Source organism: Lepisosteus oculatus, chromosome 4 (genome assembly GCF_040954835.1).
Source record: "Lepisosteus oculatus isolate fLepOcu1 chromosome 4, fLepOcu1.hap2, whole genome shotgun sequence".
Classification (NCBI taxonomy): domain Eukaryota; kingdom Metazoa; phylum Chordata; class Actinopteri; order Semionotiformes; family Lepisosteidae; genus Lepisosteus; species Lepisosteus oculatus.
In genome coordinates, this window is record NC_090699.1 from 59,158,904 (window position 1) to 59,178,079 (window position 19,176).

The following is a 19,176-nucleotide window of genomic DNA, read 5'->3' on the forward strand; positions in this document are numbered from 1 at the left end:
TGGTTGAGCTACCAACTTCAATAAATACTGCAGATTGCACTGACTACAAAATGGGATAGATAGGCCAAACTGCCTCCTCTCATTTGTAATCTTTCTTTTGTAAAGTACATTTTAATTATTTTTGTTTTTTGTTAAGCATGCGCATGCAAACAAAGATTGGTATGCCTTATATAGGGTTTGAGGCTAAGACTGGTTCTTTGCAAAAGACAGATGCTTCATTGCATTTCTTTTCCCTTTGAGCCTTAAAACAACAGATGTAAGTGCATAAGTCAGCAAATAGTAGGAAATCCGTTTTAGAAATTTATTAGGAAGAATGGAAATATGCAGTAATTCTTTAATGAAAAGAGCAGTGTCTGCCAATGGTGTCCCTGCTGTTACATCCATCTCTATACAATAATAAAACAATCCACAAAACAAAAATAATCTTTTAATACTAAATGAGCATTCAAGGCGGGCTGGGGTGTTTTAGAGTCTCCGTTAAAAGTAGGCCGACAGGGAGAGTCTGTGTTTGGTTCAATTAGTCCTTGTAAGGCAGTGTTCGGGGGGGCCCTGAGCAGGCATATCATCATGGCAGCAGACATCTTCCTCTGTATTGTTCTTAGGCGGTCCCAATGCAGATAATGAGGAGTGTAATTAAGGCTTAAATGTGCTGTCTGAATAAAAGAGAGCTTTCTTGAGATTGGAACTGACATTTATCATCCTCATAAGTAGGGGAGGTACAGTATAATCGAGGGGGATAAAAGTCCCCCAAAAATGATGTTATCCATTCTAGGGATATAAACCACTGCCATGACCAACATGGCATTAAATATTTGTACTGTAAGTCAAATATTTAATTATATCCATTCACCTCCATGTCAAGGCCTAGAGCACTAAAGTTGTAGTTTGCACTGCAGACATCCTGCAGAAAAATAAAGCACATACTGTAACATAATAGGAGGCTGTTTCTATGATGGGAACTCATTTTATTTTGTGTCTTTGGTTTCAGGACTTACAGTACGTAGTGTCCATCAGAAATTTTAAGAAAAATGGCCTAAACACTGCCCTTGTCTTATGTCCATTTTTGTGGGTGTCAGAAGAAGAATTTCTGTCTGTAGAAAACTGCTCACTGTATATTGCCAGGCTTTGTAAAAAAGACTTATTCTTATAATTGTATGATTCATTACAGAATCTAATTAATTAAGGTTAACACTGTGTAATAAAATGCTTTGCATTTGAGATCTTTTACAAGTGCAAATGGCATACAGAGTAAGATGGGAAGATCATTTTATAGCACAGTTAATTGAAGATTAATACATTTGTACATTGTACCATTTACATCAGTGCATGTAGGTAAACTGTTAATGACAATGAGTTTATATTTTGTTGTTACTATATGTTGCTTTGGGATAAAATGTTAACCAAATCTTAAAAGTTGCTAGTGTGGCAAAATGGAAAGGTTAATTTTGTAGCTCTGAACTTTCTCAGTTCGAGAAAGGAGACCAAAGTGAACTTTATTTCTTTTTAGTTAGTATGTGTCATTAAGAGGGATGAATTTGTTTTACAAAATGATTTAGAACAGAAGACATGAAAGTACAGTTACAGGATATTTATTTTGGCAACTAGATGAATACACTATGTATTAGGGGTAAGTGTTCAAATATATACTTCTTAGCCAATGCTGTATAAATAAGAAATTAGAAAAATAAAGCATTTCTTGCTCTGGGAGCTCTGAATAGCTCTGCATATATAATTGAAAATGCGGAAGAAAACTGGGCAATCTAAGCCTTTTAAATAAAATAATCAACTGAAAAAGACCTGCTTGTCAAAATTGCCTAAACTTTGAAAACTTAACTTTGGGCTCACAGTCACACACAGAAATAAATGCAATTCCAGTCACATACCCTGTACCTGTTGGCCTAGATTCTCATGCCCTCTGTTTCCTCCCTCAAGAAAAATTGTATCACTTTAATCTTTATCTGTTTTTTAATCATGTTCCTGCAAGCAGTGTGGAGTATTGGTTAGGGCTCTGGAACTAGGGTACTTCACAAAGATTGCTCCATTAGAATGCTCTGCTGTGTAAATTGGTACTCTTTCATGTGTTATTGTAAATGTGGTTTTGCCTTCAATTGACTTGTCTGGTTAAAGAAAGGTTTATTGAGATGTAAGAGGTGGTCTGATTACTCTTTTAAGCAAGCCTGCTTATCCATCTCTTTTCATCTATCAAGGTCATACTTTCATTTAATATTGGAGACACTGGCACATATCTTTTAACACTCTTGGTAAAGTACAACTTCATCTGCCACCTCTTGGGGCAGTCATATGGGATCTTCTTATAAATTAGTTGTTCTTTGCCCTGATGAGATGGTCTTTTTTGATGCTGTTGATGTACTGTCATGAGTTTGTAGTAGGAGTCATTCTGATGTCAAAGTTACTGTATACAGTATCTCCACACTGTACTGAATATTTTATATCTGTACACCACACAATTGCCAGGGAGACTCATATGGATTTTTTTGTGTAATAACTTCATAATCAGAACTCTTCATACAATATTCCCACACAACTCAAATTCAGTTTTTTGGTTTACACTCATTTCCATGATAAGATAAATTAGGAGAAATTAGCTTCCGGTGAACTGATATTCCTCAATAGGATAGACGCATTAAAAACTACACCAATTATATTTGTAACCTACATTTAAGACTATGAATCTTCAGGCTTGAATCACCCACATTTTCCTGTGTTCTTCTTAAAAAAATACAGACAATTACACTCTCCTTGTATATAAGATCATTTTATACAGTATGAAAAAGGTTAGCCAGGTTTTGCTTGTGTGGTAAATCTCCCTAATCTGCAATAAACATGGTAATCTCCCTAAATTTCTCAGTACTTTGTCTAAAGATAATATTTTAATTCCCTAGGATATTGTCATAATTAATATTGTGAAAAACATTGAAATAATCATCATTGATTGTTTTTTTTTTCTTTGCTGGGACTGGACGTGTTTTGAAAAATGCGATCAGTATGTGTTTTTGAGTTTTTTTTAAAACAATTTAAGTACTGTATGAGAAATCAGTGTACAAAGTGTTTATGTGAGTATGTAAATGGACCATAAGTACTCTAAGCTCCTGGTGAAAGTCTTCACATGGATTCCACAAGATTATAGACAGGCCTTGTTTTTTTTAGCTTTTGAAATGATTGAAAGCTGGCAGCTGTTTTGTGTCATATGCTTCCTGCTCTGTATGAAAAGCAAGCCTTTGATAATTTAAAGATGGACGAGAGGAAAAAGATGACTCCGTTCTTTCGCAGTTACAGTAGGTAGAGTCATGATTAAATCCCTTCCTTTGATAGGTGAAGGAAAGACTTAAGCCCCCCACCAATGGGATTAAGGCAGTGCAAGACAAAATCCCATCACAGCAAATGCTGACATGCTCAAGTTGCCTTCAGGTCTGGGAATGTGGTAATCTGTCCATTACGCTGTGTCAGTAATACCTTTCATGGATCTGCAAATGAAAGATGCCCATGAATTTTCTGCTGCTTTCTGGTGCTGTGTTTTCTACTGCTTCACCTGCAATTTATCATAGCTTTCTCTCCTTCACGAAATTCTATTTTAAGCCTTTTTAGACCAGTTTTTGTAATGAGCTCTCTTAAATGGATCTCATTTAATTTAACATTGTAACTGTAATTTTCAACTTTGATGCTCCAAGTGTTGTTAGTTGTTAAAAGTGTAGTTAACTTTATGTAAACTTTAGTTTTTGTTAAATTGAAATATAATTGAAACTATTGTTTCTAGTTAATCCAAGATTTCTCTGTGCCTGAGATGATATGTAAGGACGTCTGTATTTTGTGAATGTTGATTGGTAGTTTTCCTAATGCACTTTTCTAAATCTGCAAAAAGCCCAAGCCATTTTCTTTTGAAACCCTCATTCTAATTCAGTGTGGTGTGTTGGTTTTGATAATGACACGTGTTGTGAGAAAGCAGTGTGTTAGATGGATTTGGATTTAAATTTAATGGACCCCTCAAAGTGAAGACCCTTGGCAGTTGCAGAGCAGGTGGGAGCAGACATTCAAACAGCGCACTCAGACGCTACTAAGACTCAGTGACAAATGCTGTTTATAGGCTGTGATGTCATGCTTGTCACCCCACTGCCAGAAACTGGTTACACTGCTGGCATGGCAAGGCATGACTTTCGGAAGTTTCAGAAGACAGCGTTGTCTTCATGCACTCTCAGCTCTTGGCAAAATCTGAACATCTTTTTCAATGGCACTTGTGAAAATGGACCTCAGCTGCTTTAAACCTTAGCAATCTTCACAGAGGGTGCTGTGGCAGGAATGCTAGTAAAGTCATCAGCAGGGGTCTCAGAAGGTATGGAAGCATTTCAGGAAAGATACAGGGGAGTTTCCACATAACCACAATGAATGAAATTAGTAAAATTTGATTCCAGATATGCCATGAAACTTATCGGAGATGTTAGGCTCCACACATTTCTTGCATGAATATTGTAGAAATACTGTGAAACAAAACACAAATATTTTTTCTCCCTTATATCATAAACAGATAAACAGCCTCAGGGCACTTTTCTGTTCTGTGAAAATGTTGAGTTGAATGCCAATGATACATACTGTATACTGTAAAGCCATGTATGTAGAATCTTTAGTATTAATTCTGGAAACAGAATTTTCCTGGATTTTGGAAGTAGAATAAACTGTTCTGGCATAAAGCATTTTCTTTTCCACATACAAAATGTAGGAAATAAAGGGGCTGTTGCTTACTTCCCTTTAAAAATGTTCTGTTTTAGAACCAAACTTTTTTTTTTCACTCATGTCTGCCACCTTACACATGGCTTCATGCATGCATTATCGTCTTTGTCAGCGTGCTAAAAAGAGCCAAAGTGTGAATAACTTTTTTCACACTTCCATTGCAAACTTTACCAAGAAGGAATTCATTCCGTTTGAACATCTGTTCAAATCGTAGGAGTTTCAGTTAGGAAGGAGAAATATAGTCAGTAATTCTTGCCATGAAAACAAAAAATTAATGAAAAAGTTAACAAAAAAAAACCATTATCTGACCACTTGTGTAATAACAATTATGTTTCCAACGCCTGACCTGAAACATTTTGTACAGTAAATCAGCAGTTCCCCCCCACACAGCAATTTGAGCATTTTTGGAATATTAGAATTTTTACACTGTGTATGAGTAGATCATCTGATTTTAGCTCTGATTCAAACTCTGATGTTCCCAGAATATGGTGTAAAAGGGAGATTTTGCTTATACTGCACTTTCTTTGCACATCTGTGCAGTTAATGAAACCAAGGACCGCAAGATACTGCGTCTTGCTGTAACCCAGCGGCAATTAGATCAGAAATATTGAAATTGAAGGCCAAGTACTTTAGAATAGATGTTGACGAGCAGTCGTGATCCTAACTCATACTGCACAGTATATACAAGTTAAAAACAAAGCTAGGCTTAATCAAAACCATTTTCTGAGCAAATCAGTTTCATAGATATGGTTAGAATATGGAAGGGGCAAAAGAACATTTACTGTATTTTAGATTTCGTTTTTAAATTTGGAATCCACATGACCAAAGCTTCTGGCAGACCCTTAATATCAGCTAGGAATTACATCTGTCACTGTCAGGACCTTGGTGATACACAATGCTTAACAATTTCTACTTCCCAAATAATAACTGATTTGATTTTTTTTTCATTTTTTTGTATTTTCCTTTGGCTCAGGCAGGAAGTCCACTAAAACAGGGCCAGTGCCACCAGGTGAAGGTTTTTCCCTTGAATACCTGCGCCTGTTGCACGCCCCTGCTCCATGGGCGTGTAATTCTAATCTTTCCTTCCGATTTGCAGATGATGGCCCTTACTCAAAGGGGAACAAGGACCCTGCAGGGACAGACAATTCCCTGGCTTCCAGAAGACAGAGTATCCCAGGTACAATAAGATATTATTTCTCTCTGGTTAGTCTCTTTCTCCAGCTGGGATCTGCTTTACAGCATTGCACTTAGACAGCTTGGGAAGTATGAGGAACAGGGCAATATTGTGACCTGAAACTGTAGATTCATGGCTGTGGTATCATGTGCATTTTGCCACTTATGTAGCTCGTTGCATATATTTATTGTACCTGCAGGCTTTTACTTGATAGGTTCCCTCATTCTATGTACTATCCCTGAAGTGAATTCAAGTGTCATCTGCATTGAATTAGTGTACAGTTCAATTGTAGTAGTGTGTGTAACTTGAATTTCTCTTGGGTGTGCCAGATAGCATTTGATATAACATGAAGCCTTGTGTTGAAGTTCATAGTCTTTGCCAGTTGCTCTTGGATTGGTTATGCAGCATCTGAATGTTCATTTACTGTCTCCTCAAGTATTTGTCTTTTTTACTTGAAAGATACTACTACCATGCAACTATAAACCATAAAATCCTTAAATCTGCAAAGGCAATCTTAATATAATTATTTTATAACTGTGTGTGAACTACATTACACTGCATATACTGTATGCCTTTTCATTTTTGGAGGAGCAAAAATATATTTGTGTGGTCTATGTCCACATCTTTTGAATGTGGCTGTTTGTTTTGTTAATCAGGAGTAATTAATTTGTATTACCTGTATTTCTCTTGTGAGTTAGCTTTTTTTTGTGCTCAATTCATTGCCATCATGTACTGTACCATGTAAAATCCTTTAAGCTTCTCTTTTAGCATACTTTGCTTTGTGTCCGGTTGCTGTAAATAAACTGGAAACCTTTTTGTTAACTATGATCCAGGTAGGTCATAATTACCTGCATATGGTTTATTGAGAATATTCATAAAATAGGCTTAAGTACTGATACAGGATACAAGTAAGAATTAAGATTTTCTGGGGTTCTCTTCGTGTTGCATATGGTTTCATACACCAGAAACAGTTTTGGAGTTGCAAGGATATTTAGAGAGAGTATGTAACCAAATGAAAGACTTTGATGCTTAAAATGTTTAGGAAGAAAGTGGAATACTGGTGTGTATTTTTTATTTAAATTACCAATACCAGTTTACATAATATGTTTATGTTCCTAAATTAATATTGTTTATGACCTTCAGATGCGTTATGCTCCTCATCTTTTTATGCTCAGCTACTAAAATTTCCCTTTAGTTGTAGAATTCCATATAAATATTCAATACTAAGCGGATTAAAACATGCACAGTAAAGAGATTAAATGATTAAATCGTTTCACTAACAACCAATGCACCATGAGTGCCCCTGTTGGTCATTTTGGCCAGCCAAATTACGTGCCACGGTATACCGTGGTGGACTGTGGGTAATTGCGCGCGGTACAGGGTTGTACTGTGCATTTTGAATGGCTGCATCTGTATATAGATGCATACAATATATATAACTAATAACTCGTGTTAAAAAAGAATGCAGTTATAAGTAGTATACCTTTAAGGTAACAAATGGCAATTGAATAATATGAGTTTACATCTGCTACAATGTACAGTAGCAGTAAAAGAATGAAAAAGTCAACAAATGCTGTTGAAAATGTGTTTGTTCATATGATGATGCTTGGATCCTAATAAAAAAAGCACCACCTGAGAGTCCAATATGTATTTTTTAAATATTGATACATTTTGAAAACAACTAAGATATTACACCCACCATTACACCCAAAATGCCAATGTTTTTAATACACATAATTCTGTTCCACAAGCAACAAACACACTAACAGACACCAGATTCTGAAAATAGTGGATTTGGATGTTTTAAGAACAGAAAATTGTTTATTGAAATTTTATTTAAAATGTTATTTTAATATTTGCTCACACATTCCTAGGATGTTTCTTTTGTGGCTGTACAATTTATCACAAAAGAAAGTGCTAGCATATTTCTCACAGAAAAATGTTTTAACATTTGCAAATGAGGATCAAGCTGTAAAGTACTACTACTTAAATGTTGTGAGAGCAAAAAAGGCAGTGTAACTGTGCGTGTACTGCATCTGTTTTGCTTGAAAATCACTTGTAAATTCTTTTGATATGTAAATTGAAAGGACTTTAGTGCAGATCTGGGTGCACTCATTTAGTGCTTTTTACAGTAACAGTGTTGCCACTGCTTGTGAGAAATGTTCAAACAGGCTAATAAAGAAACTGGAATTATGCTGAAAGAGTTCTCTAAGGTTTCTCAAAAAACGCAAACAAGAGCAGTGTAAACTCGCTGGGGTGATGAGAGGTTTATGAGTATGGTTCATAGAATTGAATTGATGTACTGTACATGAATGAGGCTGTTTAACACGGTTGACATACTGTACTGTAACCTGTGTTCCAGAAACCTGCATTTTATGGTTTTACCTTTAAAATAATGAAATAATGTTTATTTTTAATGTATATTATTATGTTCTTATATATATGTACAGCATGTATTATTATACAGTCATCAAGTGAGCATTATATTTTTAAAGGCAATAGAAATGAAGCCGAAAATGCCAACATTGTTGCATGTGCAGTTTAGACACAATATTATAAAACCTTTTAGCTTCAGGAATAAAGCATTTAATAGAGAAATTAATTAGAAGTATTTATACAAAGTAAATGGAAGAGAACATTAAAATGTAGAAAGAAGATATTTTTAGATGCTCATGTCAGAATATAATTGCCATGTGACTAAGCACAAATATAACAGCTGGAAATTTAACTCATCCGTTTAAACTTGCTTTGCCCTCAGCTGTTAAACCTTAAATTCACTTTTCTCTGGTGAGTAATGGGTTAAGAACATAAACTCAGCATGCAAAAACCAAAATGTGAGTCTTCCCAAAGATACAAATCTGAACCTTTTAAACGGTCTTGAATCATTAGTTTTATGGTATTGCTTTCGGGTTTTAATAGTTTTGAAAGCTTTTCCCTATCAGGGATTCCACTTGAAGCATTTAATTAGTCACTACTAGAAACAGTAAATGTTATTATCACCTGCCTTTTGGTACTGTTCATTATTTTATGTATGTCCTAATTGCCTTTTCCACTGGAAAGGATTTTGCTTCAGACATGTTCAGAGCTCGAGTCCCATAAAAAATAATGTATTCAACAAGCCATTATCATGTAAAGAAGTATTTAGCAGGTCACATCTCTAACAGGAGAAAACTGATATACTGTAAGTTATATCATTGTATAGTATTACAATAGTACTGAATAGTTTCTATTGTATATAGATTTATTAGGTACATCTGTATTCTGCCCAACAATGTTGCATAAAGTAGTTCAGGTGGGTAGTTGCGTCAGCATGCGTAGGCTGCAAAGGAACAAGTAATAGGTTTATTCCATGCTGAAAAGAAAGAAAGAAAGAAAACACAACTTGTTCAAACATTGTGTTTTCTTTCTTTTCTTTTTGCATAAATGCTGATGTACTGTACTGATGAAAACCTTAGTGAAGTGAGGCAAGTGACAGAGAAAAAGTCATTTTATTCTTTGTATTTTAAAACTCTCCTTACAGGGACTGTGCAGTGAAATACTGGACAGTATATTTTCTTTGTTTTGTCTCTCCACTTTCCAAAGATGTGTTCAGTATTAAGCTTGGTTCATACTATATAATTTGCCTCATAGGACCAGCATTCATACAGACCAAATTAATTTCACTTCAGTTATGCTTCTAAAGATCCTGACCTCATCTCTTTTAACAAAGCTTAAACCTGTCTGATGAACCAGTTATGACCCAGCTAGGAAGTGAATCTCTCAAAAGTCATGATAGCTTATTTGGGCATATGATTTGGTCACAGAGAGGGATAGTGTCTGTACTCATTTCGGGAAGGAATGCAACATACTAATTAGACACTGTCCATTTCTAAAGATCTGTTATGCAGTCTTAACACTGGAATTTATATGGCATTTACATGATATTTTTTTAATATGAGCATGACTGATGTACAAAATAACATGATATATTTATCAAATATATACTGTAAATTATTGCAATAAATTCTTCAGCCAGAAATGCAGTGTACAGTATGTGTTCAAGTACTGTTCCCGTTTTAATTTCATTTTTTTTGTTTCTCCTTTTGTAGTGTTGGGTTGAACAGCATTGGCCTGAGGCAGTTTTGTCTTTTCAGTATTTAAATTGTAGCTCTGTTTGACCTCACAAACCAATGTCTCCCTATGAGCTCCACACATCTAAAAATAGCATGTTGTTATATGAGTCAACTTTTAGCTACAGAATTCCTTTCCCTTTCTCTTGCAGTGGGAATAGGTATGCAATAATATGGAGAGGAATTTAATTCTAAACATGTACGTGTACATGTACTTTTTGGAGCATTTATCAGTCTTTCAGCATTTACACTTTTATTAGATTCACATAGTTTTTTTTTTTTATTTGAACTCCAGAAGTTTCTAAAATCAAAATTCAGTGCTGTGTTCAGTAGCAATAATGAGTTTCATTGGTGATAGTCATGCTCAGAAATAATGTGTCCACATAATTTCTTAACCAGTTAATTGCTTGTCAGTGATCCTGTTAATCAAATTCAATGCTGTGCATCTAACTAATTTTCCACTACATTTAGCTTTTTATCCTTTAAACATGGTGATCACCAGATGGAATTTTCAAGAAGAGAATTTTAATAGGAACACAAAGTAGAAACCAGAAATCTTGTTAAATCTTGTGTCACAATAGCACTGTGGTATTTTGTTTTACCTTAACAGCTTAACATCTGTTTACAGCCTTACGGTAAAATGGCTACATGGAGGAAGCATGCAAAATACAGAACCTGGTAATTAGAAACTGTTTTCAGTCAGGAAAAGACTAAAACTCTGAATTGTTTCTTCTTGCACATACACCTTAGAAAAATAAGTCAATTTGTGATAGATTTTTACAAGAATATGTCTCATGAACTCCCGGCATTTCAGTAAAATCTGATTTGAAAGAGTGAAACTGAACTGTTTCTCAGTAATTTTACTCTTCATATCTCTTTGTGGAAAATGGAAGGAAAATGGAACCCATCTTTTAATGCTTTACTTGTCTTGCCTTGGATGTTCCCCATGCTGACAATGATCGATCTCGCGTCTATCTAGCTATCACTGGTTCAACCATACTTTACCTTAACAGATGGACTGATGTGATTATATTTACAATGTGTTCTTCTTTTTTTAAATGATTTTGTATTTCAACCAATTTTGATGCAGTCACCGATTTTGTAAATGTTCCTTAACCATACAAATAGGGCTTTCAATAAGTAGACAACAGGCTTTCAAATACTGGATTTGTGTTGACTCATGGTCTACGATATACAGTAGTTTATTGTTTTTTGTAATTGTCAGGTTTTGCTTTACTAAACGAGTTCATTCCTTTTTCTCATTTTGATTGTTTTGCTCATTACAGAATCCGGTTACGGATCAGCAGTCTCTCTGTGTGACTTGACCTTACAATAGGTCAGCTGTGTCTGAACATGCTTTTAGTAATTCTCCTGAACCATTACCTCCCCTTATTGTGGGGTCAAACTAAATGTAACAGCTGTCAACTAATCATAGTACTGGAACAAATATGTGTGTCTTTTTGGGGGAAGTTCCCAACATTTGTATTGTAATTGGTTTCAGGCGCACAATTCCTTATTGAACATGGTATTACTGTATACAGTAAGCTTGGGCTGCTGCATACTTCTGGCTCCTACTAAGGAACTCAAGCTTCTTGGTTTATAAATATTTGCCTCTAAGCGCCAAGGCTCATTGATCGAGCCTGATGCTGACCTTCCTGCTTTGTCTGTTTGTGTTTTGGCAGAAGAGTTTCGGGGAGTCACAATTGTGGAGCTGATAAAGAAGGAAGGCAGCACTCTGGGGCTGACTATCTCTGGGGGGACAGATAAAGATGGAAAGCCAAGAGTGTCGAATCTGAGACCCGGCGGGCTGGCTGCAAGGTGAGATCTCAAGGATGCACTGACTGAGTGTAACTTCTGTATTGTGTGATTCCTGCGATCTGCCTGTTGATGACCAGTTCTTTTCTTTGAAATACATAAAAAAGCAATTGGACAGACTTCTTTGCATGCTATCCTGTGCTGTCTAAAAAAATTATGGAGCAAAACAACAGAGCAACGATTTTCTGTACTCGCTGATAAGTGTACGTTGTGATTAATAAATATTCCATCCTGATTTAACATCAGCCTAACTTATTATAATAATATATACCTTGTATAGACAGATATGCATGTTTTAGCCACAGTTCCTATAAGCTCTGTAAGGCGTGAAAACAGAAGATAAGCCTGAATTTAAAGACTTCATACTGTAATATTTAGTATTTAAATATTAACTTTGAAATCTAAATATCACCAGGTTAATATGATTGGATAATTTTTCAAACATGCACTCTTGAGGGCAATTTTGAACAAAATATGCGATTTTAAATATTATGTGAGATATTTTAAAATTATGCTCCAGAATACTGTTATTTTTTGGAATACAGTTTATTCATATTGAACAATTTGTGGATCTTGGGAAATTACTAAAGATATTTAATATGACAAAAATCTTTGTATTACTATTTGAATCCTTTGCGTTTTAAAATAGTATTTACTTGGTTGTTGTTAATCTTGGTGCTGTGAAGAATGTTTCAAAACGTTGGTGTAATTTTGGTTTTAGGGAAAACCAAGAATAGTTCTTTATCGGATTCTGTTACAGGTCAATTCCAAAAGATTCCTCAGATATTTGCTTTTATCACTGTTAACATAAGAAAGCTCCATCTTTACATACATTTTTTTGGTAAAGGTTTTAAGGAACAGAAGAATATTTTTTAAAATAAACATTCAAGTGGCAGTAGAGAGAAGCCACACTTGTTTAGGTTTTCAACGCCTTACATTACCTCAGGGGAGCAGGCTTGATGTGCAGCAGCAGAACACAAAGCCTGATTTCCACCTGCAGCTGTGAGCATGATGAAGCTGAAGCGAAGGCTTACAGAGTCATTTTGATGAGGCCCTAAGCTGTACAAAGACTCTTTACAAGAGTCCCTTGCCTGGTTAAGAACTGCGAGGCCGACTCTCTCACCCAGTGTCAACTTAGAACAAAAGACCACCCCGCTGTATTAAAAATAGCAGCCTAGATATACAAGTGATATGTACTGTATGTGGCACTACACCAAGCATGAAGTAGAACAAAAGGAACACCACATTATACGGCACAGGGGATTTGTAAATATCTCTTTCGGTGTCAGTTTCCCTTTGCAGTCAGGGATGATTATCTTAGCTCTGGGCATGAAGATGCCCGATGAGGCCTGTTGGAGGTAGGTTCTGCTGCAGTTTAGACATGTGTTCCCAGGTAGAATGAGTGAGTATACTGTGGATGTTCTGGTCCATGCCTCCCTCTTTCTGCTTTTCCCACTTTTCCCATTGTTACGCCAACAATCATGGTCCGAGATACTTGCAGAAAGATCTAAGGGGATTCATGGCAATCGTCTTGCATTATTCAGCCAGTGTTGCAATTGTTCATGTTAGCTTTGTGGATGTTTCTGAAGCACTGTGTCTGTTCTCTTGGTGGGCATACTGTATGCTTAGAAGATGTGACTGACCCAACAAAGTCGTAATGTTCATAATGCGGGGCTGAGGTTTATGGCCTAGGGAAAACTATGGCCTAGGGAAAACAAAAATGAGCATGTATTGTAATTATTTATAACCAGTTTGTTGTTCATCTATTCAGGAAAAAAATGTTCATTAAAAAAAGCAGTCTGTTTTACCCTGTTAAAATGGTTTTAGTTATCCTGCAAAACTCATTATTTCACATTTTCCATCATTTTCTATAGAGCCAATGATCAGCCACAGTAATACTAATACTACAGATTGACTACACTGTAATGATAATAGTGAACAATGGCTTTAACATTCTGTACTAGAGATGTCTGTGAAAATGACTGCCTGCACCAGCGGATCTGCTGTTTATCCTGACATGCACACAAATTGTAAAGAAAAATGCATGCCGCGTTAATGTCAGCCTGATAAACTATTTTCGACAGACTTCACTTTGCCAACTTCCAGAGCCCTAGAGGAGAATAAGAATAAACACTGTGCAATTCTGTAATTAGCATCTTAATGAGCATATGTTGATTCCTTGTAGAATTCTACATTAGAGATTAACAGTTCTTGCTTTTTCTGGGCTACCAAACTACTTCTCAAGTAGCACAATGGTATGAACAGCATTTCTTTAAAGGACTAACTATGTTTGCAAAAGATATATTTAAATTCCATGCTTTCTGAAAAATACCAAATATCTGAGCACTGTATATACTGTTCAGTATGTACATACAGTACTATATAAAACCTTTCTTTAATGTAAAGTAAAAACCAAACTTTACTGTAATGGTTGTGAGAAGGAACACATTGGAATTTATATTTGAATGCACTTTCTCACCTTAATTCAGTCTAAACTAGTACACACACTTGTATATTGAAACATCTTGTTCAAATTCTTGTCTGAAATACAGTATTCCCAGTTTACCATTTCAAATGAGATTCAAGTGTTCCAAGGCACAGTATAACTGATTAAAGAAGCACTTCTTTCTATCTTACATCTTAATTTACTAGGCCTCATTTATATTTTTTTCATTTTTTCAAAGAACCAACTTTTAGGAGATACTGTACTATTACTTTTATTTATTTTAACACTTTAATTACTTGAGCCACCACACTTTACAAATGCTATTTCAGAGGCTTTTAATCAATCCATTCCCTTTAATCTAAGTCTAGTTCCCCTTTTCTGAAACTGTGCCACTTGGAGAAAAGTTCTTATCTGCTTTCTGTTTGTCAATGTGGTTTCCATGGTTCCAGGAGTGACCAGCTGAATGTGGGAGACTACATCAAGTCTGTGAACGGGATCAACCTGACTAAGCTTCGGCATGACGAGATCATCAGTCTGCTGAAAAATGTGGGCGAACGAGTGGTGCTTGAAGTGGAATATGAGCTGCCCCCTGCTGGTAGGAAGTTGAGTACTATCTGTGCTTTCAAATAACATGCTGTAGAGCAGGGGTCGGCAAACCTTTTAGAGCAAGGGCCACTGAAACATTTTGCTAACCTTGCTGAGCTACCTGAGTGAAATCCTCTATCTAGCCGATAAACGCACTGACTTGAATAAATCGCGTTTCCCCGAGCACATCTCCTCCGCGACCTCTTGCATACACTGCTGAATAAACTTCCCATTCGTGAAGGGTTTGACAGCTGCTGCGTGAAGCTAAGATACTCGATAACTAGCTCAGGTAGCCACAACATTTTCTCTTGATCAGTTTTTGCCGCCCCTGAAACCACTTTTTCAACTGTTCTAATTTTTCCCTCCATCCATCTCCTGTGTATTCTGAAAATTTAGCCGGATGTTTTGTCTCGTAATTCCTTTTTATGTTGTATTCTTTAATCACGGCAATTGTTTCCAGATAAGATACTGTACATTACCTTTTCTTTCCAAGGGACACAAAAGTACTCTTCTGACCATTTGTCGTTGAATTTTCGACCCTCTGCATCGATCTTTCTTTTTTTCGACATGGCAGGAATAGCTTAAAGTTAGCCTCTTGTCAGTTATAACTTTTAGAACCATTTGAAATCTTTCAGACGAGCTTTCAAACAAGATAGCATACATTAGACATAATTCGCTTGGCTGAGCCAATCACAGTAGGCAACAAAAATCCAATTGAATTTACAGCAAAAATCAGTTGTAGCTTAGGTGTATGTAAACTAGGCTAAAGCTGACGTCTGATAGGCTAAAAAATGCATTGTGTAATACAGTGCAGTAGGTGTTGTTCTGCAATTGACCGTAAATGCTGAGAGAGAGCAGCAGAGCTAACAAGTAGAGGCCATTGGTAGAAGGTTTTCAATATCTGATGCAGAAAGTTACCCTCGAGATTCAAACAGTAGTGAGCTACGGGCCACTCAGAAAAGTTACGTGGGACGAATTTGGCCCGCGGGCCGTAGTTTGCCGACCCCTGCTGTAGAGCCATTATTCTCTCATGAAACCTTTATGCTCTAGCTGGTATTTTAAAACACCCTCATGCACCCTCATGCCTGGCCTTTCACAGGGATTTATTGCACTTGGCAGCCTGCTCTGTGGCCTTTCTCAAAGTGATAGCTCAGGACTGTAGAGCTGACAGATGAAATGGCAACATCAAAGTTAGATCTGTCTACTCTGTACAGTGCTCTGATCTTTATACAATCACTGTAGAACATGTTGGACAGCGTACAATTGTACATGTCTCTCTTTATTTGTGTAACTAATCTTAGGTACAAACTCCATTCACCTTTAATTATGAGCCATGATTTGATTTGGATGGTTTGAATTTGCTTAAATTCATAAAAATGTTTTTAAAAAATTGCAATTACAACTTCAATTTTCTGATTGTATATTAGTTTTGGAACTGTGTTTTTTCCTTGAGCATTTGCTCTCATTAACTGAGTACAGTATTGCACGAAGTCCTAAAAAATCCTATTGCATTCCTGTAGCAGAAGAGCCTTCAGCTGCTGAACATTCCTTCATGTTTCCTCCTGGAGGAGCTTGTGTGGTTCTCCAGTATAGTGCCATGGCTGCTGGAACAGTCTACACAGTGTCCAGATTGTGGACACTCTGAATATTGGATATTGTCTCACCCATGTCTGCATAGTCATAGCATTAGTAAAGCAGGTAACCTCTATAGACACTTTCTCAGTGGACACTAAGGCGTACCCAGTTCCAGCAAGATAAATAATACCAAGTCACATCAACCTGGTCTATATTTAAACCACATGCACCAGCAGTCAGTGCACATTCTGTTCTATTAAGGAAAATCCCTTCCTCATTCCTTTGCCATCAGTCCCAGGAATCTGCAATTCATTCAGATCATTTGCTGCTGTCCAGTCAAAAGGAGGTGAACACCATAGTGTTTTGTAACAAAATAAGAAGATAACTACACACTGACATAATGTGAAAGATGATTTGTTTTGTCTCAGCAACAAGAACTACAAAGTTTCAGCCCCAAGATTGTCATCGATGTGAGATTGTCTTTGTTCTTTTTCTCCTGCCATCCTGTCACTTTGCTCTTGTGTGTTTATTCACATGCATCCATACGTAGTATATCAGAATCTGCATTTATTCATGATCAGTACTTATAGCAAAATATTGAAGTTTCATGTCTGTTTTCTATTAAATAACTTTGACATATTTTGTTGTAAGAAATTTGCTATTGAAACATTACTTCAAATTTAAAGCTACTGTATTTGTTGAGCTCTTCACATAGTACACTTGTTATGTATATACAGTAACACCTGCTTCTCCTTATTTGTTAGTAATATACTGTTACTAGGCTCAGGTCTACCCTTTCTTGATCAAGAAGATCTGCATTTCTTTACAACTGATTAAAAAATGTGCTGTTTAAAAAAATAAAAGAGATAATGTTAACAAGATGTCTCTTTGAAGTGAAACATCAAGTAAAGTCTCATTGTCAATTAGTTTGTGACACTTGCTCCATCTTAAAATATCTGAGGTAATGTTTCACATTGTACAACAAGACCTTATAAAAGGTAATAAAACACAAAAGTATTTATTGAGCAATACAAGTTTTTTTATTTTTTACATCACACATATTCTTAAGATATATTTTGGGAATCGAGGTAAATATAATTTTTGTTTACAGTGTACTTTGTTGATCATCGCCTAATCTCAGTCCTGTTGAAAGAGAACTCAGAGTGTAAAGGTCACATTCTTTAAGACATGGTATTGAATCTATCTGAATAGGTTCTTAACCTTTTCTGCTACAGTCCTTTAAAAATATGATGGTAATCAAGCACAAAGAGAAACAACATTTCAATGCGCATATGATGTACTGAAGAAGGCAAACTGTTCAACTAGCTATTACATTTTACAATTTACCAAAGTGATGTCTTGAGTTAGACTAGATAAAACACTGACTAGTAAAATACTGTTTTACTAGATACTACTGTATATTTTGTCCTCACTCTTCTCATTCCCAGCTCCTGATAGTAGTTCAGGTGTTATACCCAAGACAATTGAGATCTGCTTGAACAAGGAAGGCAACAGCTTTGGGTTTGTCATGCGAGGTACTGTACATTTCTTTTTCTTTTCTACAGTAAGTGCTTGTTGACACAGCCACAGTTACACCCCATAATTCCCCCATGAAGGGTGACACAATGCCATAAAAGACTTGTCAGTTGGAAAATGTAACTTTTACATTGTTTGCAATGGCAGGCTTCTCTCAGTGTGCAGATTACTTCTTAGCTGCTACTGTATGTTAGTACCTCAGACTGCGACCTGGGCCTCTGGATGTGTTCAGAATTTCTTTGGATGCAGCATATTTTCTTGAATTTGTTTTGGATCATATCAAGTCCTTCCATGTATTTAAATATTTATTTTACGTCTCAGTTGTTTTCCAGTTTTCTAAATCATGTTGCCTGTATGAAATCTCTTCTGAAATCTATGTATTATTTCTTCCACGTGCAATTCTGTGCATCTGAAAATGTGATTACAATAAATATCTGACACAGCAATACTTTAGATTAAGTTGTTCACAATATGTTTTGCATATAATAAACAGTATATCTTGAATAACCATTTGTATACAGTAGTTTGCAGTAGTGGTCAAAAAATGAAAATGAACAAAAATGAACAAATTAAAGTTAACAATTGTTAAACTAATGATCTTGTATTTTAATGCTTGTTGATTTCTACATTGTGTCATCATTTACTTCTTTGTTGCTACTTGTAGAATCTGACTAGTGATATTAATTAGTAGTTAATATACTATAAGAAGAAAAATGAAACTCCAGGTAGAACCACAAACTGCTATAATTAAAGCATTGAGTATATTCCCGGAAATCTGTGGAATCCCAGTAGAAACGTATAGCTATTTTTAAAATGGTCTGACATATGTTATTATATTAAACTATGAAAAGGGAAGACATTTATCCTCATTCAGTAACCAAAGTGAATGATGAAAAGGTGTTTTTACACAAACAAGATGGTCAGCAAAGTCCCTTGTGCCCCTTATTGATCCCTTATGTTTGACTGAATTTAAACCAAATGATACAGTGTTGAACATGTTGACCCAAACAGAAATCACAGAATTTATTCAGGGCCCTTTCATATAAAGATACGTATGCACAAAATGTATTTCAGTCTTCAAGTTTTCTCCCAATATTTTTTAGATTCTGGTACAAATATGGGTTTTCTGCATAAGTGTCTACCTAAGACCTTGTGTGATAAACGAGGCCATCTGCATTGATAACAATCCCTTC

General features: G+C 35.9%; 1 protein-coding gene across 10 annotated transcripts in view; it reads left to right on the top strand.

The window, feature by feature from the left end:
• grip2b (glutamate receptor interacting protein 2b) overlaps positions 1-19,176 on the top strand; it is a 290,064-nt gene that overhangs the window by 225,950 nt on the left and 44,938 nt on the right. For all 10 annotated transcript variants that reach the window (XM_069189432.1, XM_015348131.2, XM_069189428.1 and 7 more), the window contains 4 exons: positions 5,840-5,920; positions 11,709-11,844; positions 14,737-14,882; positions 17,896-17,982. In XM_069189432.1, the coding sequence (XP_069045533.1) occupies positions 5,840-5,920; positions 11,709-11,844; positions 14,737-14,882; positions 17,896-17,982 (450 nt within the window). The remainder of the gene's footprint in view (positions 1-5,839; positions 5,921-11,708; positions 11,845-14,736; positions 14,883-17,895; positions 17,983-19,176) is intronic.